Source organism: Chelonia mydas, chromosome 1, assembly GCF_015237465.2.
Source record: "Chelonia mydas isolate rCheMyd1 chromosome 1, rCheMyd1.pri.v2, whole genome shotgun sequence".
NCBI classification, from domain to species: domain Eukaryota; kingdom Metazoa; phylum Chordata; order Testudines; family Cheloniidae; genus Chelonia; species Chelonia mydas.
This window is the reverse complement of record NC_057849.1, coordinates 28,236,801-28,255,251: the sequence shown is the minus strand read 5'-3', so window position 1 is coordinate 28,255,251 and position 18,451 is coordinate 28,236,801. Positions and strand designations below refer to the sequence as shown.

The following is an 18,451-nucleotide window of genomic DNA, read 5'->3' as shown; positions in this document are numbered from 1 at the left end:
AACATCACTCAAAACTACTTTCTGGAAAGATATTGGGCCTGACTCCACTGTTAATCGCTACCAAATAGGAATGGCTAATATTTTACACAGGTCTAAATACCTTCACAAGGTACAAAGCAGTACAGAATCTTAAGTTTTCTTGTATGATATTTTCTGCTACGGTTTTCATGCTGCCGCCACCATCACCTACTATATTCCTTTTCTGGTTTCCACACGTATTTAGAATAATCTGTTGCTTCCAGTGAAAGTGATTTCTGGCCAACCAAAAGGGATAAGAATGAAATATTGTCTTCTCTGCATATCAACATGCCAATCCCTACCTTTCTGTATTTTCTTGTATTTGTAAAGAACCAGTTCATATTATAAAGACAGAGGTTCTAATTCACCATCACCTCCAATACAACTCAGACACTAACAAAGGACAAAATGGAATCAAAATGTATAAAGTGACTTTATACGTGTAGACATAAAGGGAGGTATCAGACTAGCTAGCTACTTTATATAGCTGCATCAATAATTACAATGAAAGGCCAGATTCTGTTATCAGTTATACCAGTATAAATCAGTGGAGTTACCGAATTTACTCTGGCACTAACAATAAGACCATTCAGGAAAAGTATAATTGAAGGTACAAGGCCAAATGCACCCAACAAGTGTGAACAGTCCCAATTTTATCTTTTGGCCTAATTAAATCTTTAAATGAAAAGCAGCAATACTTTACCTCGATCTAATGTCTCAAAATGTGATTAGGATAGGATGCCTGCAATAAGATCAAACGTAAGCCTGCCCTTAAACAAACATATGAACAAGGGCAAAGATGGATGACATTCTAACTACTGTAAAGTTGTGTTCCCAGCACTGGAACTAATGAAATATAACACCTTTTAATGTGTATTGTACATGCAGCACCTTAAGAGTATGAGCAGATTTTTTCCATATTAGCATATTTATGTGCTTTGAAGCATATTAAACACAAAAAGGGACTATTTCTAGTTTTATTGTACATTGGTAATATAGATTTTTAGATATTTAAGTATTTTTAGATATTTAAAATTACTTTTACTAATAGAATACAATACAGTAGCGATGAGTGTGAAAATGCTTTTTGCCACACACTAAGTGTACTCATGATTTTATTAATGTTCATAAAATGCTTCAAATATGTAAGTACCACGTAAGTGTGAAACATCATTATTCTTAGGAATTCACCGCAACTTATTTTTTACACATGTATGTTTATGGATGGAGCAATGTTTGCTCTTACTTGCCAAGAACACTCTGTCCTGAGCATATTTTAAAGACAATGGAACAAGTTAAAGTTCTATTACTTTTCGTAAGAGGGTAAGCCAAATGCTCTAATATATAGAATGCTGTTAATATTTCACACCTATAAAGAACTATTTCATCTCCAAAACTCTTTACAAACAGTTTCTCATCCTAGAACATGGCAAAGTGTTCCCAGAGTCTATTAGTAAAAGTAATTTTAAACATCCGAATGTAATAGTATTGTATTTCCAATGTACATCATACTACTAAAAATGGTTCCTTTTTTCTGTTTTTTGTGTTTAATATAGAAAACCTTGGTCATACTTGCCACAACTACAGCACCAGTACATTTAGAAGCGACCACACAAAATAATATAAAACATTTTTTTTATTTGTAACAGCTTCCTAGTTTTTAACCTACCTGCTTATAATAATCAACGTAAGAGATTTCAGTGCCATCACGTTTTGGAAATGTCCCCGTTGGCTTCACGCACCAGTCAATATCATCAATACGGTAGGTTTTATTGTTATATCTATGAAAATGCAGAATAAGTGAGGGGATTTAATTGCTTGGCCTATTTAAGTGTGGTATAAATGACTGCAGTCATAAGTCTTCTCCAGTACACAGACTTGTCCATTTGGAAATATGCGGGGGGGAAGCTTAGAATGGCACAACAAATATTATCAGTACTTCGCTTAACAGTTTTACATGATGTTGTCTTCTATATTTTCTCGAGGATAAAACTTGCACCTTTAATGAATTTTCAGTAGTACAATAAAAACTTTAAAAAAAAATCTGAACAAATATTACTGCAAACCAGACTGATTAATTTACAAAAGACAGTTTTAACATAGATGTACCAGAAGAAACATATTTACTCTAATAACTTAATTTTAACTACACTGAATTGTTTAAAAAAAAAATCCCAGGCTCCAAACCAGCAAAGACACACGCATGCATTAATTTTATCTACTGCAAGTATTCCCACTGAGGCCACTGGAATTACTCACAGCACCCTAAAAATAATGACATGCATATGTCTTTGCAGGATCAGTGTGCAAGCTTTGAAGTCATCAAATTCAAGGAGTACATATCCATCATTCCTTCCAGGCCAGAAGGAAGAGGTGCTGCAAGAGCAATCCAAACAGAGAGAAAAACAGACTAAAATGGTGTGCTACCTAGCCCCAAGAGAGGTTGAACTGTGGCCCAACATCAGACACCAGAAGGCTCTGTTTAAAAAACAGAATAAAAAAAGAAAGATAAGAGTCACACTGTGGTACATAGAAAAGGAGTACTTGTGGCACCTTAGAGACTAACCAATTTATTTGAGCATAAGCTTCCGTGAGCTACAGCTCACTTCATCGGATGCATACTGTGGAAAGTGTAGAAGATCTTTTTATACACACAAAGCATGAAAAAATACCTCCCCCCACCCCACTTTCCTGCTGGTAATAGCTTATCTAAAGTGATCACTCTCCTTACAATGTGTATGATTATTAAGGTGGGCCATTTCCAGCACAAATCCAGAGTTTAACAAGAACGTCTGAGGGGGGGAGGGGGTAGGAAAAAACAAGGGGAAATAGGTTACCTTGCATAATGACTTAGCCACTCCCAGTCTCTATTCAAGCCTAAGTTAATTGTATCCAATTTGCAAATGAATTCCAATTCAACAGTCTCTCGCTGGAGTCTGGATTTGAAGTTTTTTTGTTGTAATATCGCAACTTTCATGTCTGTAATCGTGTGACCAGAGAGACTGAAGTGTTCTCCGACTGGTTTATGAATGTTATAATTCTTGACATCTGATTTGTGTCCATTTATTCTTTTACGTAAAGACTGTACAGTTTGACCAATGTACATGCCAGAGGGGCATTGCTGGCACATATCACATTGGTGGATGTGCAAGTGAACGAGCCTCTGATACTGTGGCTGATGTTATTAGGCCCTATGATGGTGTCCCCTGAATAGATATGTGGGCACAGTTGGCAGCGAGCTTTGTTGCAAGGATAGGTTCCTGGGTTAGTGGTTCTGTTGTGTGGTATGTGGTTGCTGGTGAGTATTCGCTTCAGGTTGGGGGGCTGTCTGTAGGCAAGGACTGGCCTGTCTCCCAAGATTTGTGAGAGTGTTGGGTCATCCTTCAGGATAGGTTGTAGATCCTTAATAATGCGTTGGAGGAGTTTTAGTTGGGGGCTGAAGGTGACGGCTAGTGGCGTTCTGTTATTTTCTTTGTTAGGCCTGTCCTGTAGTAGATGACTTCTGGGAACTCTTCTGGCTCTATCAATTTGTTTCTTCACTTCAAAAAGAAGGATTCTAGGTGGACTCCTCCTGAAGGTCAAAACAGCAGACAGGACTTCCACATAGAGCGCTTCCGCCGACGTGCACGGGCTGAAATTGTGGAAAAGCAGCATCACTTGCCCCATAACCTCAGTCATGCAGAACAGAATGCCATCCACAGCCTCAGAAACAACTCTGACATCATAATTAAAAAGGCTGACAAAGGAGGTGCTGTTGTCATCATGAATAGGTCGGAATATGAACAAGAGGCTGCTCAGCAGCTCTCCAACACCACTTTCTACAAGCCATTACCCCCTGATCCCACTGAGGGTTACCAAAAGAAACTATACCATCTGCTCAAGACACTCCCTGAAAATGCACAAGATCAAATCCGCACAGACACACCCCTGGAACCCCGACCTGGGATATTCTATCTACTACCCAAGATCCATAAACCTGGAAATCCTGGGCGCCCCATCATCTCAGGCATTGGCACCCTCACAGCAGGATTGTCTGGCTATGTAGACTCCCTCCTCAGGCCCTACGCTACCAGCACTCCCAGCTACCTTCGAGACACCACTGACTTCCTGAGGAAACTTCGGTGATCTTCCTGATAACATCATCCTGGCCAGTATGGATGTAGAAGCCCTCTACACCACACAAAGATGGACTACAAGCCGTCAAGAACACTATCCCCGATAATGTCACAGCTAACCTGGTGGCTGAACTTTGTGACTTTGTCCTTACCCATAACTATTTCACATTTGGGGACAATGTATACCTTCAAATCAGCGCCACTGCTATGGGTACCCGCATGGCCCCACTGTATGCCAACATTTTTATGGCTGACTTAGAACAACGCTTCCTCGGCTCTTGTCCCCTAACGCCCCTACTCTATTTGCGCTATATTGATGACATCTTCATCATCTGGACCCATGGAAAAGAAGCCCTTGAGGAATTCCACCATGATTTCAACAATTTCCATCCCACCATCAACCTCAGCCTGGTCCAGTCCACACAAGAGATCCACTTCCTGGACACTACAGTGCTAATAAACGATGGTCACATAAACACCACCCTATACCGGAAACCTACTGACAGCTATTCCTACCTACATGCCTCCAGCTTTCACCCTGACCACACCACACGATCCGTTGTCTGCAGCCAAGCTCTGCGATACAACCGCATTTGCTCCAACCCCTCAGACAGAGACAAACACCTACAAGATCTCTATCAAGCATTCTTACAACTACAGTACCCACCTGCGGAAGTGAAGAAACAGATTGATGGAGCCAGAAGAGTTCCCAGAAGTCATCTACTACAGGACAGGCCTAACAAAGAAAATAACAGAACGCCACTAGCCGTCACCTTCAGCCCCCAACTAAAACCCCTCCAACGCATTATTAAGGATCTACAACCTATCCTGAAGGATGACCCAACACTCTCACAAATCTTGGGAGACAGGCCAGTCCTTGCCTACAGACAGCCCCCCAACCTGAAGCGAATACTCACCAGCAACCACATACCACACAACAGAACCACTAACCCAGGAACCTATCCTTGCAACAAAGCTCGCTGCCAACTGTGCCCACATATCTATTCAGGGGACACCATCATAGGGCCTAATAACATCAGCCACACTATCAGAGGCTCGTTCACCTGCACATCCACCAATGTGATATATGCCATCACGTGCCAGCAATGCCCCTCTGCCATGTACATTGGTCAAACTGGACAGTCTTTACGTAAAAGAATAAATGGACACAAATCAGATGTCAAGAATTATAACATTCATAAACCAGTCGGAGAACACTTCAATCTCTCTGGTCACGCGATTACAGACATGAAAGTTGCGATATTACAACAAAAAAACTTCAAATCCAGACTCCAGCGAGAGACTGTTGAATTGGAATTCATTTGCAAATTGGATACAATTAACTTAGGCTTGAATAGAGACTGGGAGTGGCTAAGTCATTATGCAAGGTAACCTATTTCCCCTTGTTTTTTCCTACCCCCTCCCCCCCCCCAGATGTTCTTGTTAAACCCTGGATTTGTGCTGGAAATGGCCCACCATGATTATCATACACATTGTAAGTAGAGTGATCACTTTAGATAAGCTATTACCAGCAGGAAAGTGGGGTGCGGGGAAGTATTTTTTCGTGCTTTGTGTGTATATAAAAAGATCTTCTACACTTTCCACAGTATGCATCCGATGAAGTGAGCTGTAGCTCACGAAAGCTTACGCTTAAATAAATTGGTTAGTCTCTAAGGTGCCACAAGTACTCCTTTTCTTTTTGCGAATACAGACTAACACGGCTGTTACTCTGAAACTGTGGTACATGTAGCAGGCAAAAGAAATCAAAGCCCTGTCCAAATCCAGGTTCCCTTGGGTGTTTTTTGGCTTCTCCTGCTTCAATCCCCACAGAACAGGAGGATCATGCAGGGGGAAGGTCAATAATGGCCAGCTCAGTCTTCTATATTAGAGACAGTAAAGTCACAGTGAGGGGAGAAAACTGATGGCCCACTGCCTCTTCAAGGGGCAGCAATTCTGTGATAGGGAGGCTCCCTCTTAAAGAGGCCTCCCATAGGAGTTTCTTTTTCTGGCAGAGACACCCAATGCACTCCCATGTGAGGTACATATCCTTGTGACTGGATGGGTCTCCAATATCCTCCCCCACCAGGCTAATATCCACACAAACTAGCAGCTCTCCCCCACATACATTATCCACCTCCATATTTGTCCTCTTCATGGGACACCCAGCTTTCTTTCATGCCCTCCTGCTTTTGCAGATCTTTCTACTGCAAGACACACCTATAATCTTTAATAGACAGCAATCTCCTGCCTCATGAACACTTAGTTTATGAATGACATAAGAAACCACTACAACTTTTAATATGGACTACCACTTTTAAAGTAGAAAGAAGTGCAAAAAGCCACTATGTACAAATAGTTCTAATTGACAGGACACCTGAGTCAACAGAACAGCAAAATAAATAGTGATGTCTTTACCTCGTAAGCACAATAAGCCCTAGCAGCTCCTTTTCACATGTTTGTATGAAGCACACTCTGTCAATCCTGGTATACAGACTTGTCATGAATTCCAGAACAGTCTCACTGCGAAGGACTTTATGGCTCACGTCAGCACTTAACATCACTCTGTTCTCGAACTGTGTAATGGAAACAGCAAATCCTGGCCAAAGAGTCAGTCTTATGGAATGCAAAGAAAAATATTTAAAATAACTATTTTTGAATTAACCCACTTTTAACAATGTAGGTCCACTTCTACCATCTTGGCTGCCATGTGTTTAAAGTTAAGTTTTGCACATTTATTGCTACACAAACATGCAAGAAGTATAACCTCTCTCTCTTCTCGCACTGGTAATACAAAGAGTATCACCACTGGTTTGCCTAGCTCCTGCTGCTCTGTGTTACAGTGGAGATTCTGTACCCAAGTTCCTGCTGCAATTTGTATTAACAATTCAGCACACCTTAAGAATGGCAGGGATGCTGTTCAAACACAAAGCTCAGACATTAAAACTATTCTCCAGCAAGATATACTGGAAAGGGTTTACACATTACCATAAACTGTTACCAGAAAATTCTAGAATTAAAGGGAGGAAAAAACCCCAAAACCTTACTTGTGCTGGGGAATTTCCACTGGGTCTGAAGGACTGTAGAAGTTCCGTCCAACTTGGTACATGGACAGCTTTTTCAAAACCCTATGTATTAATGCATATTTTTCAACACATCACATAAGTATAATTCTTAGAACACACCGAAAATAGATGATAGTTTTAACTCATTATTAGATCATTAAATTTTAAGTTAACCAAATTCACAACAGAAGCTGAACTCACAAGGCAAGTCTCAAACCTAGCTATATTCTTGACTCCTGGGGGAACTCTGTACAAAAAAAATTAAAAATTCTGCTCACAATATTTTAAAATTCTGCAAAATTCTGCATATTTCATTTGTTAAACTAATGCAATATAAACATGCTGGATTCAATTATTTTGGTAATTTATTTAAATTACAATACAATGGATGGAGAATGGGAGTGGGGCGCATAGGAGGAAATCCCCAAACCCCCTTTGTCTAATAGTAATGTAGCTAGGTTTGAGCCTTTACTTCAAATTATTAATCAAACACAAACAGATGCAGCCATCTCACTAGGAGAGTGGTGAGACACTGGAATGGGTTACCTAGGGAGGTGGTGGAATCTCCTTCCTTAGAGGTTTTTAAAGCCTGGCTTGACAAAACCCTGGCTAGGATGATTTAGTTGGGGATTAGTCCTGCTTTGAGCAGGGGGTTGGACTAGATGACCTCCTGAGGTCCCTTCCAACCCTGATATTCTATGATATGCTCACTGTTACATCATAGGCAACTGAAGAGCAAGTGAGGGTTGGGGAATCAAACTCATAATTTATATGGGCTACTGACCATCTCCAAAAAGATCAGTAGCAAACAGTTCATGGAGCACATTTTGATAGGAAAATTTGTTCAGTCCAGAAATTTAGACCAGTTCTAATCACTAAAGCACCATAAGCATTTATAAGGCCACACTATCCTTTAAAACAAGGATCCTTTAGACTATTCTGGCAGTGTAAAGGAGCCTTAAAACTTTTACACCCGTTTTATACTCCTGAGGGAATTCACTAAGAACAATGGGTCCAACTCACTAAGCAGGCAGGCTGCTACATTCTGCTCTGCCTCAGGGGATAGAGCCTGCCCTATGCCTACCTCCCCCATGCCTGCCCCTCCACGCCGAGTGTGCCACAATAGCAAGCAAGACTGACAGAATCTCCCTCTCTCACACACACATGACTGTCCAGCCTCTCCCCCCACCCCTCGCAACCCCCCGCCGGTGATTTACATCTCTACTGGCTGCTCTGGGGGCCTGAACCAATATGTCAGCACTGCAAGGGAAGGGCACATGACAACTCTTGCGGCCTCCCTTTGCTTCCCTGTCAGAAGACATTTTTCTGCAGGGAAGCAAAGAAATATGCAGAGGTCATGAATTCTGTGCACGAGCAGTGGCACAGAATTCCCCCAGGAGTAATTCTTCAAACAAAGCTATCTTCTAGAAACTGCTCAGGTTTCAAGACAGTAAGTTGGACCTGAAAATGAAACTACATCTAGTAAATCTCACGATCTACTGTGCAAGAAAAAAAATTAAAAAGAAAAAGTCCACATCCAGATCAGTGACACACAGTCAAAAGGAAAAAAGGGGCAGTTCAAAAACCAATATCAGCTATAATACCTTAGTACAAACTGGAAATACTGCAAGAGTTCAGGACAACAGTAGCTAGTACTACCCCGTTCTATTGAAAGGTCTAAGGCACAATTGATAAGTGAAGTAAAAAAGTCTGTGTGCTGGCAATTTACAAACACTTTTGGTATGGGGGCAATGAGGCCACACAGCTGTGAGATTTGATTAAGACAGTTGAGTTATACCTGCATTATGGAATGTAAGAAATGAATTCATTCCAATGGTTTTTATAAAAGAAAAAACATGTCCTTTAACAAATGCACACAATTCCATTAATTCCATGTATTGAGCTATTAATATGTTAAGGAAGTGCAGAATCTCAAAAATTTGACCAACTTCAAAATTCAAATGGAAATCACTACTGCTGCCCAAAATTCTGGACATAAATAAAGCTTTAATAATAGGTAATACTACTAAATAATGATAGTACCACATTTATCTTAACATTTTCATCAGAAGGCTTCCAAAGCACTTTGTGAACTGTGCAGCATAAACAGGAATCACTGCATCCACTAATAAAATGCGGAACCCCACCCCCTCCACCACTTCCCGAAGCGGACCATGGCAGCTGTTTAATAGAGCACACCAACACAACACAATAGTTAGGCTGAGAAGAGAAGAAAGCTTCCTAACAGCACTATCACACCCATAATATCTTTAATGCCCAAAAAAGTACAAGTCCAATTTATTTATTAAGTAGAGATTTCACTTAATAGGAATAAGACATTCCAGACAATACATTCGAGGAAATAATTAAACTCATGGAATCAGATGAAATCATTCGGCCTTAAACATCTTGCCTTATAACACTAATCAGACATTTCTTTAATAAACTAGAAATATACTGCTTTGTATTCTATATCCCACTTCACGTCATAACTTCAGAGACAACAGTCCTTGAACATCTTAAAATAACTACTTCAAACATAATACCAACCTTTTTTCTAAGTATCAGGAGAGTAACAAAACAGAATCCCACAAAAATACATGAACCACAGAAATAAATCGAAGTATTTTGTGTGCAGTCAAAAACAATACAAATTGGTCTAATTGAGAAGACATAGAACATACCAGTTTCACAATAATTTGTTTACACACTTAACACTGTTTCTTATCTTAAGAGCTCAAAGATGCATCCATCTGAAAGGCTTTCCCATTCTGCTCTGACGCACATGAAGTAGAATATTTTATTAGAAGAGTAATGCTACCACACATCTCCTGCAAATGTTCTCTTTAATATTTAGGTTAAAAAATATTGCACGCCTGAGCACAGTATGGTCCTAATGAAGTTAATGAGAATTTTGTCAAGAACTTAAATAAAAGTAAGAAGCCATTTTGTTCCCTAGTTAGCATTTGGAAAGGTAACAAAACTTTGACACCGGATGAAATTCATGGCTCTGGAGAGGACCTGCACAAGACTGTATGCATCATTTAAATACCACTTAAAACTTGGGTTAAAGACTTATAGACACATAATGGTAAGTAGGAAATTGTGCAGGCCCACTCACAAGGGTGAATTTTATTCCAAAATAATTATCAGTTTTCTAAAGTGGGTAAGCTGCTCTTTTCTGACTTGACACTATGAATTATTACGTGTCAGTTAGAACTGGTAAAAAGCTGGGTTATGGATACATCTGAGTTCAGGTTTGGTTTAAAAGCAACTAAGTAATATAACTGTTCCTTTATTTCAGGAGATCTCAAACACCAAATTAGCATCCAAAATAGTGCCAACACTGCACTGTATAAAATTCGTATTTGCATACACATTTATGTGCTAGGTAAATCACAATTACTTAATTTGTGTGTAAATATGGATGGGCACAATTTCTTCAGCTGTGTTTGAAAGTGTGGCCCTCTATCTCACAACCCATCAATACATTTTTTTAAAAACCAACATGGAAACTCTTAACCCAAGGTTTACTTAGAATTATGTAAAGAGCTTTGCCCTTATTGACTTCTATTGAGAATGATTTTCACACATGTAAAAAGACAGCACAGGAAATCTGTATATTATGTTTAATAGTCAACAGTCAAAATTCACTACTGGCTGAAGTGAAGCAGCTTCTCTGGAGTAAATGGTGTTGTGAGTGAAATTTATTTAAAAAAAATCTTTTCCATAACTACTTCTGGCAATAAATATTTCATAACAATTTTTTTTTACTAGGTACCAAACATCAAGAGATTTTCAACCCACATTTTTACAACCTGAACTGAAAAAATCAGATGCTACTAGATATGCAACTTTTTAGAAGTTTAATTTTCACAAAGTTTTTGATAAAGCTATGTTTTTATGCTCCACCTTTAACCGTTAATCTCAAACAAACACTTTCAAAATCACTTACTTTTTGAAGATGATATTGAAAAACTGAATGCACACAGGGGAACTTGATGCTAGCTGATTTGTTAGTGTAATGGTAATATTTACAGTCTCACCTCTTTTCGTTATACTCGATAATTCTGTAACCTAAGAAAAAATTCAAAACAGGTACATACAATATCCAGGCAACATCTTACCTTGAATATAGAAAAGTAGTTGTAAAAGTCTAACTGCCCAAAAATGAATCCTATATTACTTTTCAGATAATTTGTCTTTTCATCGATTTTCTGGGATCAGGAAGTTAATATTCACAACAAGGACTGCAACTAATGCAAAAATTAACTGGGCAGGCAGGCCTTCAACCAACATATCCAGAGCACTGTGTTTATTGGCACAATCATTACTCTACCAAAGACAGAGCTTTCCTATCATGCAAAGGTGACTGATGATTTAAAATTTATTTCTGTGCCAGAAAACTACTGCTACCGTATAACCCAGAAGAAGCTAAAGGGTTGTGGCATTTTCTTCCATAAACCCATTTAAACAGCTCCCTGGTTTACAAGTCTTCCCCTCCCCCCCCCCCCCCACTTACTCACCTTTTGTTCCAGTAATATGTTTCAAACTGCAGACTATTGGAACACTTGCAATATTACTAAAAAACTTGAGACTGAGAAGTGCTTGTAAGGCCAAACACCGAGAAATACGACTAGAGTACAATAGCAATTTTAATATGGTAAAGTGAAGCCAGTTCAGTATGCTATGTGAAGCCCCAGAAAATAAAAAACTGTACATTATACTTCTGTCTTTTTCTACTTTTTAAAAACATATTGTATTTTCAAGCTTTGAAAAGTGTTAGATTGACAGCCTGGGAAACTGAAATCCTCTATTAGCTTAACAGATATAACAAACAGTTGAAATGGGAGCTATGCTCAATTAAAGATTGCCAAAATTTATGCATACATGCAGCACTAATGAAATGCAGGCACCTGTGGGTAGAAGGACAGAAGTCAGGCAAGACAACCAGCATGTAAAACGCTACACATCAGAAGATGGTGGGCAGGGTAATTTTGGCCAAGGACATCGTTACAAATTCCAATCTCACAGGAAGTGCCATCTTTAGTGTCCTCACAAAGCAGACAAGCCTCATTTTTTGAAGATCCACATACACTAAAATGCATGGAATTCAATATATCTCCCTTGGAAGGATGATGAACTGAATTGATCCTGTTATTTCAATCTTAGTGTTTAGCTCATTAGACCATCCCCTCCGCCAACACTAAACAAACTTCAGATAAGAGGAGATGGCTTGGTCACAAAATTATTTAAACTATTTTAAACAAATAAAACAAAAGGTTTTGGGGAGGAGATAGTTTCAGCTGTTTCATCCTGCCAACACAAAGGTCATAATTAAGATGACTGTGCCTTTGTGGTAATGCAACAGTGCACAAGACACTTATCTTCACCTGATTTTCCAGCTTTTGAGAAAGAAAAAGGATAGCTCCATCAAATACTTTGGCTTTTCCAAGAAGTTCGGTATGGCTGTAAAGCAAAGCAAGGCGCAGGCGCCTTGATTCCAACTCTGGATTAAATGTTACATGGTATTGGTAAAGCTGCCATTCCCTGGGCAAACCTAAGCTATATAGGTTTGTGACCACTTTCACTGGAATTCCACTGAAGCCTGAAAGAGATAATAATTTTATTTCTTTTAAGACAAATATTACTACCAAAAATATTTAAATCATGTTAAATAACTACAGGCAATACTTTATTGCCCAGTAACATTAAGAAACAACGCAGAGATCTTTTTGACAAAAAAGTCATCAATATACAAATACAAGTCAATCAAAATGAATGCCTTACCAACATCAAAACAAGTAGATGGAACACAATGTGTAATGAAAGATAAGATGATACAAATGGGCTGGCAAAAGTAATTTCCCACTGCCAACATAGGTTATTTTACAAAAATACACTCAAGATTAATTTATTTCTCCCAAATAACTATTTGATGGTGATTGCAAACATACCTGTCGAAAGAACTGAAGAAATGTAAGATAATAAATAATAATAATAAAGCTCGAAATAAATATGGTAAAATGGGCATTTGGTGTGTATGTATGTATATATATAAAAAAACAGCCTTTGATTTCTTATTTTGAAGCATCATGAAGACCAGACCTATGACCAATCACCAGGTTACACACAGAGAGATGCCCTAATGTGTACTGTTCTGGAGACATAACTAAGGAACCCTGCTGATGTCAGCTTGTAAGGGTTAGGTCAGACTGCCCGCTCGCGGTCTCTCTCGCGCTCTCTCTCTCTCTCAAAAAAGCAGTTTTGTAAAACGCTTATTACTACCATACTTTATATTCCAGACAAACCATGACAAATATAAATGGGGTCACTGTACTTAAGCAGAGCAAGTTTGCTTTTAACTGTAAACCAAAACTGCTTTGCAGTATAAAAAAAACAGTACACCACCACAATGTAGACGATTTTTTCTAAAATGTTCACTCATCCCAGTTCTACTTGCCCCTTTGAAATGCATGCTAATGTCTGATGTAAGAAATAATACTGTGTAATTCTGTATCATGTTCCATCCAAGGATCTCAAAACACTTAAATATTAATGGATTAAGACAGACAATACCCTTGTGAAGTAGAGTGCTGTTATCTCCATTTTATAGATGGGGAGACTTAGTCATAGAAGGCTTTATAAGTACTTTACATAAAGTCACACAAAACGTAAGTGGCAGATTCAGTAACAGAAGACAGATCTGACTCCCGGTCCTTTGTTACACCCATAAGATCACATTTCCACTTTAGTGGAATTTTGTGTTTAGCAGAGACTATATTTTTCTATGAAAAAATGAAATCAAAATGCCCTATTTGTTTGATACACAACATTCTTGATTTTGAACAATGTTGAAAGTCAATCTTTGAATTAGTTTCTAAATACTAGTATTTCATTTAACAAATACAAGAGACACATTTATGCCACATCTTACTAGAGAAGAATGTTTATTCTATTTTTTTTTAAACTAAGAAAGATTTTCTCTGGTTAGATATATTAATCCCTTGGATTCAACAGATCAAGAGCGCCTGCCAGAAGAGCTAATGCAAAATGTATTATGTCATGTCAGAGAAGCTTAACTTCAGAAGCCAAGAAAGTTGAAATATATCATACAAGTAACACAAAGAGAATTTAGATGCCAAAAATTAGACATCTCTGAACATTCTCTTGACAACTGGAAACTCCTGGAAGGGGGTGAGGATATATTCTGAGCTAACAAGCACCGCAACTTCAAGTTAAGGGCTCTCAACACTTTGTACATGCATATTTTCATGTTCCCATGTACTAACCAAATACTGTGGGCTTGCTGCTGAAACATATGGAGCTCTTGCAGCTCACTGAAATCAATGGACTACTAGTACTCAACACCTCCCCAAATCAGGCACTTAGAAGACAAGGCTAACCTGAAGGAAATGGAGTTACTCTACCTGTTTTACAGTCTTTCACATGTGTCATAGTTTCTCTAGTATTTAGTCCCAAATCTTGAAAGTTACATCGGGTCTTTCCCCCTCTCTCCAGCAGTGTGCATCCAGAATCCCCAGCAGAAAGGCCATCTTGAACAGAAATGTGGAAAGAACTGTAAAATGTATTCATTTTTGTAAATCCAGCAAAATAACCTAAGAATTCATAAATTTGGACACAGGTAGTTCTATAGCCTTCAGTCTATTAGCCTTCAATTTTTGTCATCCTAATAGCAAGAATTAGGCTATATAAATGGAATATGTTTAACTGGATTTTATTTGGACAGCAGCACATAAAATAAGGAGATGTAAAATCACTTTTTAATAACCAGAGCCTGAGCTACCACGATTGTCACAGCAGTATTAACAACACCTTATTCTTAAAGTAGTTTAAAAAATAAATTCCTTTTTAAAGACAATGAATGTTGAGATGTTTTCACATTTTTATACAAGACTTGCAACTCATTTATGTCTTTATACTTCATTCTGTCTATAATTTCCTAATACATGTTAATACATTCACTTAGAAAACAAGCTACTTTACAGTGGCTAATAATAATAAAATAATTACCTTATTATTAATATGTATTCTACTAGCACCAGGAGCCTCAGTCTTGGACCAAGACTATTGTGCTATGCCCTGTACAAACAGAGAACAACTAGATAGTCCCTGCCTTCAAGAGCTTTCAAAGTAAAGTAATTAATGCAGTTGATCTCTTACATCGCTGAGTAAGTTTTGTTGTTTCCCTGTGGCCAGAGGAAGTTGAGGCTTCTTTCTCAGATTGCGAAGTCCTAACAGCTATGGGCTCGTCACTTCTCAAACAATCCTATGAGATATAGATAAGGGATGTCCGTAAGATGGAAAATGGCTTAGTTACAAAATAGTTACTCTGTAGATGGCCCATTGTTATAACAACATGATACATGTTTTCATAGAAGAGATGAAATTTCACTGCTGAAAGAATGTTCTCTGTGTATATAAATCTCCCCACTGTATTTTCCACTGAATGCATCCGATGAAGTGAGCTGTAGCTCACGAAAGCTTATGCTCAAATAAATTTGTTAGTCTCTAAGGTGCCACAAGTCCTCCTTTTCTTTTCACGTACAGCACAGGTGATACTGCAGAAAAATGTCAATGCTGCATAGAACAGACAAAGGCAGCTATTACAGAATAGAAACATTACAGTATCCCCAGCACATATTTAACTTTAAGGCTGTGCAGAAGTCCCCCATCCTTAAACAATTTCCTGATTAAGATAGACTGCTGAATCAGAGCCTTAGTGAACTGAGATCATCTCATTCAGAGACCTGCTCAAACAGAAGAAACAGAAAGCCTCTGAGTCAACAGGAAGAGACAGGTACCAAACACTGGAAACAAATACAACCAGTCTACTACTTAAAAATCTTCAATTCAGGAACTCTAAGAGAATTCACCCTAAAAAGCAGCATTCTTCAGGCTTTTCAAGGGATGTTAATAATAAGAGTTCTTTTTCTTTCAGTATTTTTGTGACTACATGGATATTCTACTAGTCGAAAGAAAACCATTTTGGTGCTTAGTTTTGAACGGCAGATGTCACCCCTTCTTCTTTTTCACCCATTCTCTATTATCAAAACTAAATGCAGAGTGGCATGACAGAAGGGGCACGTGGACAAATTATCCTGGGGGGACTATTAATTCCACCTTCAATGCAGGCCACAGTTTTGCAATGTTGGTTCAAACCAGGCAGTATTCATGGTACAATTTTGTAGTTTGTGTCCTTCAAGGTGGTTTACAAAGGAAAGCAGGTAAGACGCACAAAAGTGTGAATATTTTTGTATTTCTTGCTATTAAAGGAAGTTACATTAGACTTTTTTTTTTATTTTGAATGTCAGTGATTAATCCAAAAAGATAAATTAAGTCATATGAAGGAATGAAATGGTGCTGGCCCTGAATTTGCACTCAGTATCATCAGCTACAAGAACCAGTCTCCACTCTCTGGCTCAGGTCCTTATACCTCACACAAGGGTGACCAGGGGAAGTGACACATTTTACCAGCCCCACCACTGGCGGAAGGCAGGGGATGACGGCTGTCACGGAGGAGCGAGGCAAGGCGCCTCAGCAGTGTCCAGAGACCACCCTGGCGGTCAGGGGAGAGGAATGAACTTGAACAGACGGCACAGAACAGGGAGTCCGGGATGTGTCCCGGCCCGGGGACCGCCCGTCACGCACCCCAGACCGGGCCCCCCGAGGAGGGCACCGCGCGCCGGGGCACGCCACGGCCAGGCAGTACGCACCGGCCGCCGTGGGGAGCCGGGCTGCCCGGCGGCGCCCGGGAGGGCTTGTCCCCGCGCTCGCACCCGCGCACGCCCGGTCATGTCCCTCGCCGAGGCGCCACGCGCCGCCCTGCGAGCCGGAGACACACACACACAAGAGTGTGAAAGACGCTGCCTGGGGCGCGGCCGTTACACCACCGCGCGTCACCCCAACCGGCTGCTGCCAGCGGCCCGGGTCACCGCGTGGCCGGGCTGGGGCATCACCGGGCGGGGGCGGAACCGGCTCCGCGGGGACGGATGGGGTCTCGTGCGGGCTGCAGGGGCTACGACAGGGCGGCAGACACCGGGTCCGCCAGGCGGGGTGCCCGGAGACGCCTCAGGGCCTCGCCCTAGGAGCCGGTGGAGAACGGAGAGGCGGCTCCGCGCGCTCACCAACCCCGCCCGCAACTGCCCACGCGCTCCTCCGCACGCACGTGACACTGCGGAAAGCCACGCCCCCCCGGCGGCCATACCTCGCCCGGTCTAGACTAGGCGCGCATTCCCCTGCAAGCCACGCCCCTACCCACCCCTTGGTCCCCTTCCGTGATACCGCTGCGCGGGAGAGTTGCAGGCACGTGACACCTCCAGGGACTGGCTGATGCTAGGGTTGAGCAGCCCGCCTGGGGCAGGGCAGTAGGGCCTTCTCCATGTAGAGCCGACCCCACGGTCGGGATAGGGAGAGCCCTGGGTAGGTGGCAGCCACACAGAGCCGCTGCCGCCCAGGAAAGGCAGAGGGAGCCTCCCCTTGGAAAACTATACTGCAGGCACGTTTAGGACATGGGGTGGCAATACCAGGGCACATCATGACATCACAGCCACGCCCCAGGGTGCAGTGTCACCACGAAGTCACAGCTGACATGCAGTGTCATGACAGAATTGCTTCATGACTGAGGTGTGATCTTGTGACAAAGCCACCTCACGTTGCCATCACATCACAACAGTCACCTTGCACCCAGACAGGAACAGCTCATGCTTTCAGAAAAAAAGAAGCAAATATATCCCAATACCTATGATGTATTTGTTATAAACATTTAGTATACTAAGCAATGCAGCATATTTTTTCAGGCTCTTGTCAGTTTAACGTATAAGACATATACATACACATGCACGTATCCTCTTGGTGTTCACCCAGTTACAGTGGGAAGGAGATGTGCTTCCTCTGGACATTTTTGCTCAGATCTTTTAATCAACCAATAAAGAGATGGCTTTTGTGGGCTCTAATACAGAATAGGCTACCAAATTAAGTTGCAAGTTTAATCCTATGCAGAAATCTCCCCAGGGTAGCCTAACATACTACAGTCAATTGTCAGGACTATCTTGAAGAGATTTCTTATCATCTCTGTTAGAGAAACGCTGTGTATTTCTCTGAAGTTCTCCACGTTGTGCAGTGAAGATCAACAAGCACAAACATGTCTGCACATGCCAGTTCTTGTTTTGTTCAGGGCTTGTAATACCTGCTTGTGGCACACACTGAATTCCATGCACACTATGAGATGGACAG

At 40.6% G+C, this 18,451-nt stretch overlaps 1 protein-coding gene across 5 annotated transcripts in view; it reads right to left on the bottom strand.

Annotated features, from left to right (window-relative positions):
* PIWIL4 (piwi like RNA-mediated gene silencing 4) overlaps nucleotides 1–17,350 on the bottom strand; it is an 81,839-nt gene extending 64,489 nt beyond the window's left edge. For 3 of the 5 annotated variants that reach the window (XR_006285952.1, XM_043529144.1, XM_043529153.1), the window contains exons 1-8: nucleotides 16,933–17,350; nucleotides 15,380–15,485; nucleotides 14,626–14,751; nucleotides 12,589–12,803; nucleotides 11,151–11,272; nucleotides 7,178–7,258; nucleotides 6,549–6,746; nucleotides 1,688–1,799 (exon numbers count right to left, since the gene is read on the bottom strand). Coding sequence is in view for 4 of the 5 variants with exons in the window: in XM_043529144.1 (XP_043385079.1) it covers nucleotides 1,688–1,799; nucleotides 6,549–6,746; nucleotides 7,178–7,258; nucleotides 11,151–11,272; nucleotides 12,589–12,803; nucleotides 14,626–14,751; nucleotides 15,380–15,485; nucleotides 16,933–17,013 (1,041 nt within the window). In the remaining variant the exon portion in view is untranslated. The remainder of the gene's footprint in view (nucleotides 1–1,687; nucleotides 1,800–6,548; nucleotides 6,747–7,177; nucleotides 7,259–11,150; nucleotides 11,273–12,588; nucleotides 12,804–14,625; nucleotides 14,752–15,379; nucleotides 15,486–16,932) is intronic. The other 2 variants (XM_043529122.1, XM_043529133.1) reach the window with 2 other exon arrangements.
* Between the last annotated feature and the right edge of the window lie 1,101 nt (nucleotides 17,351–18,451).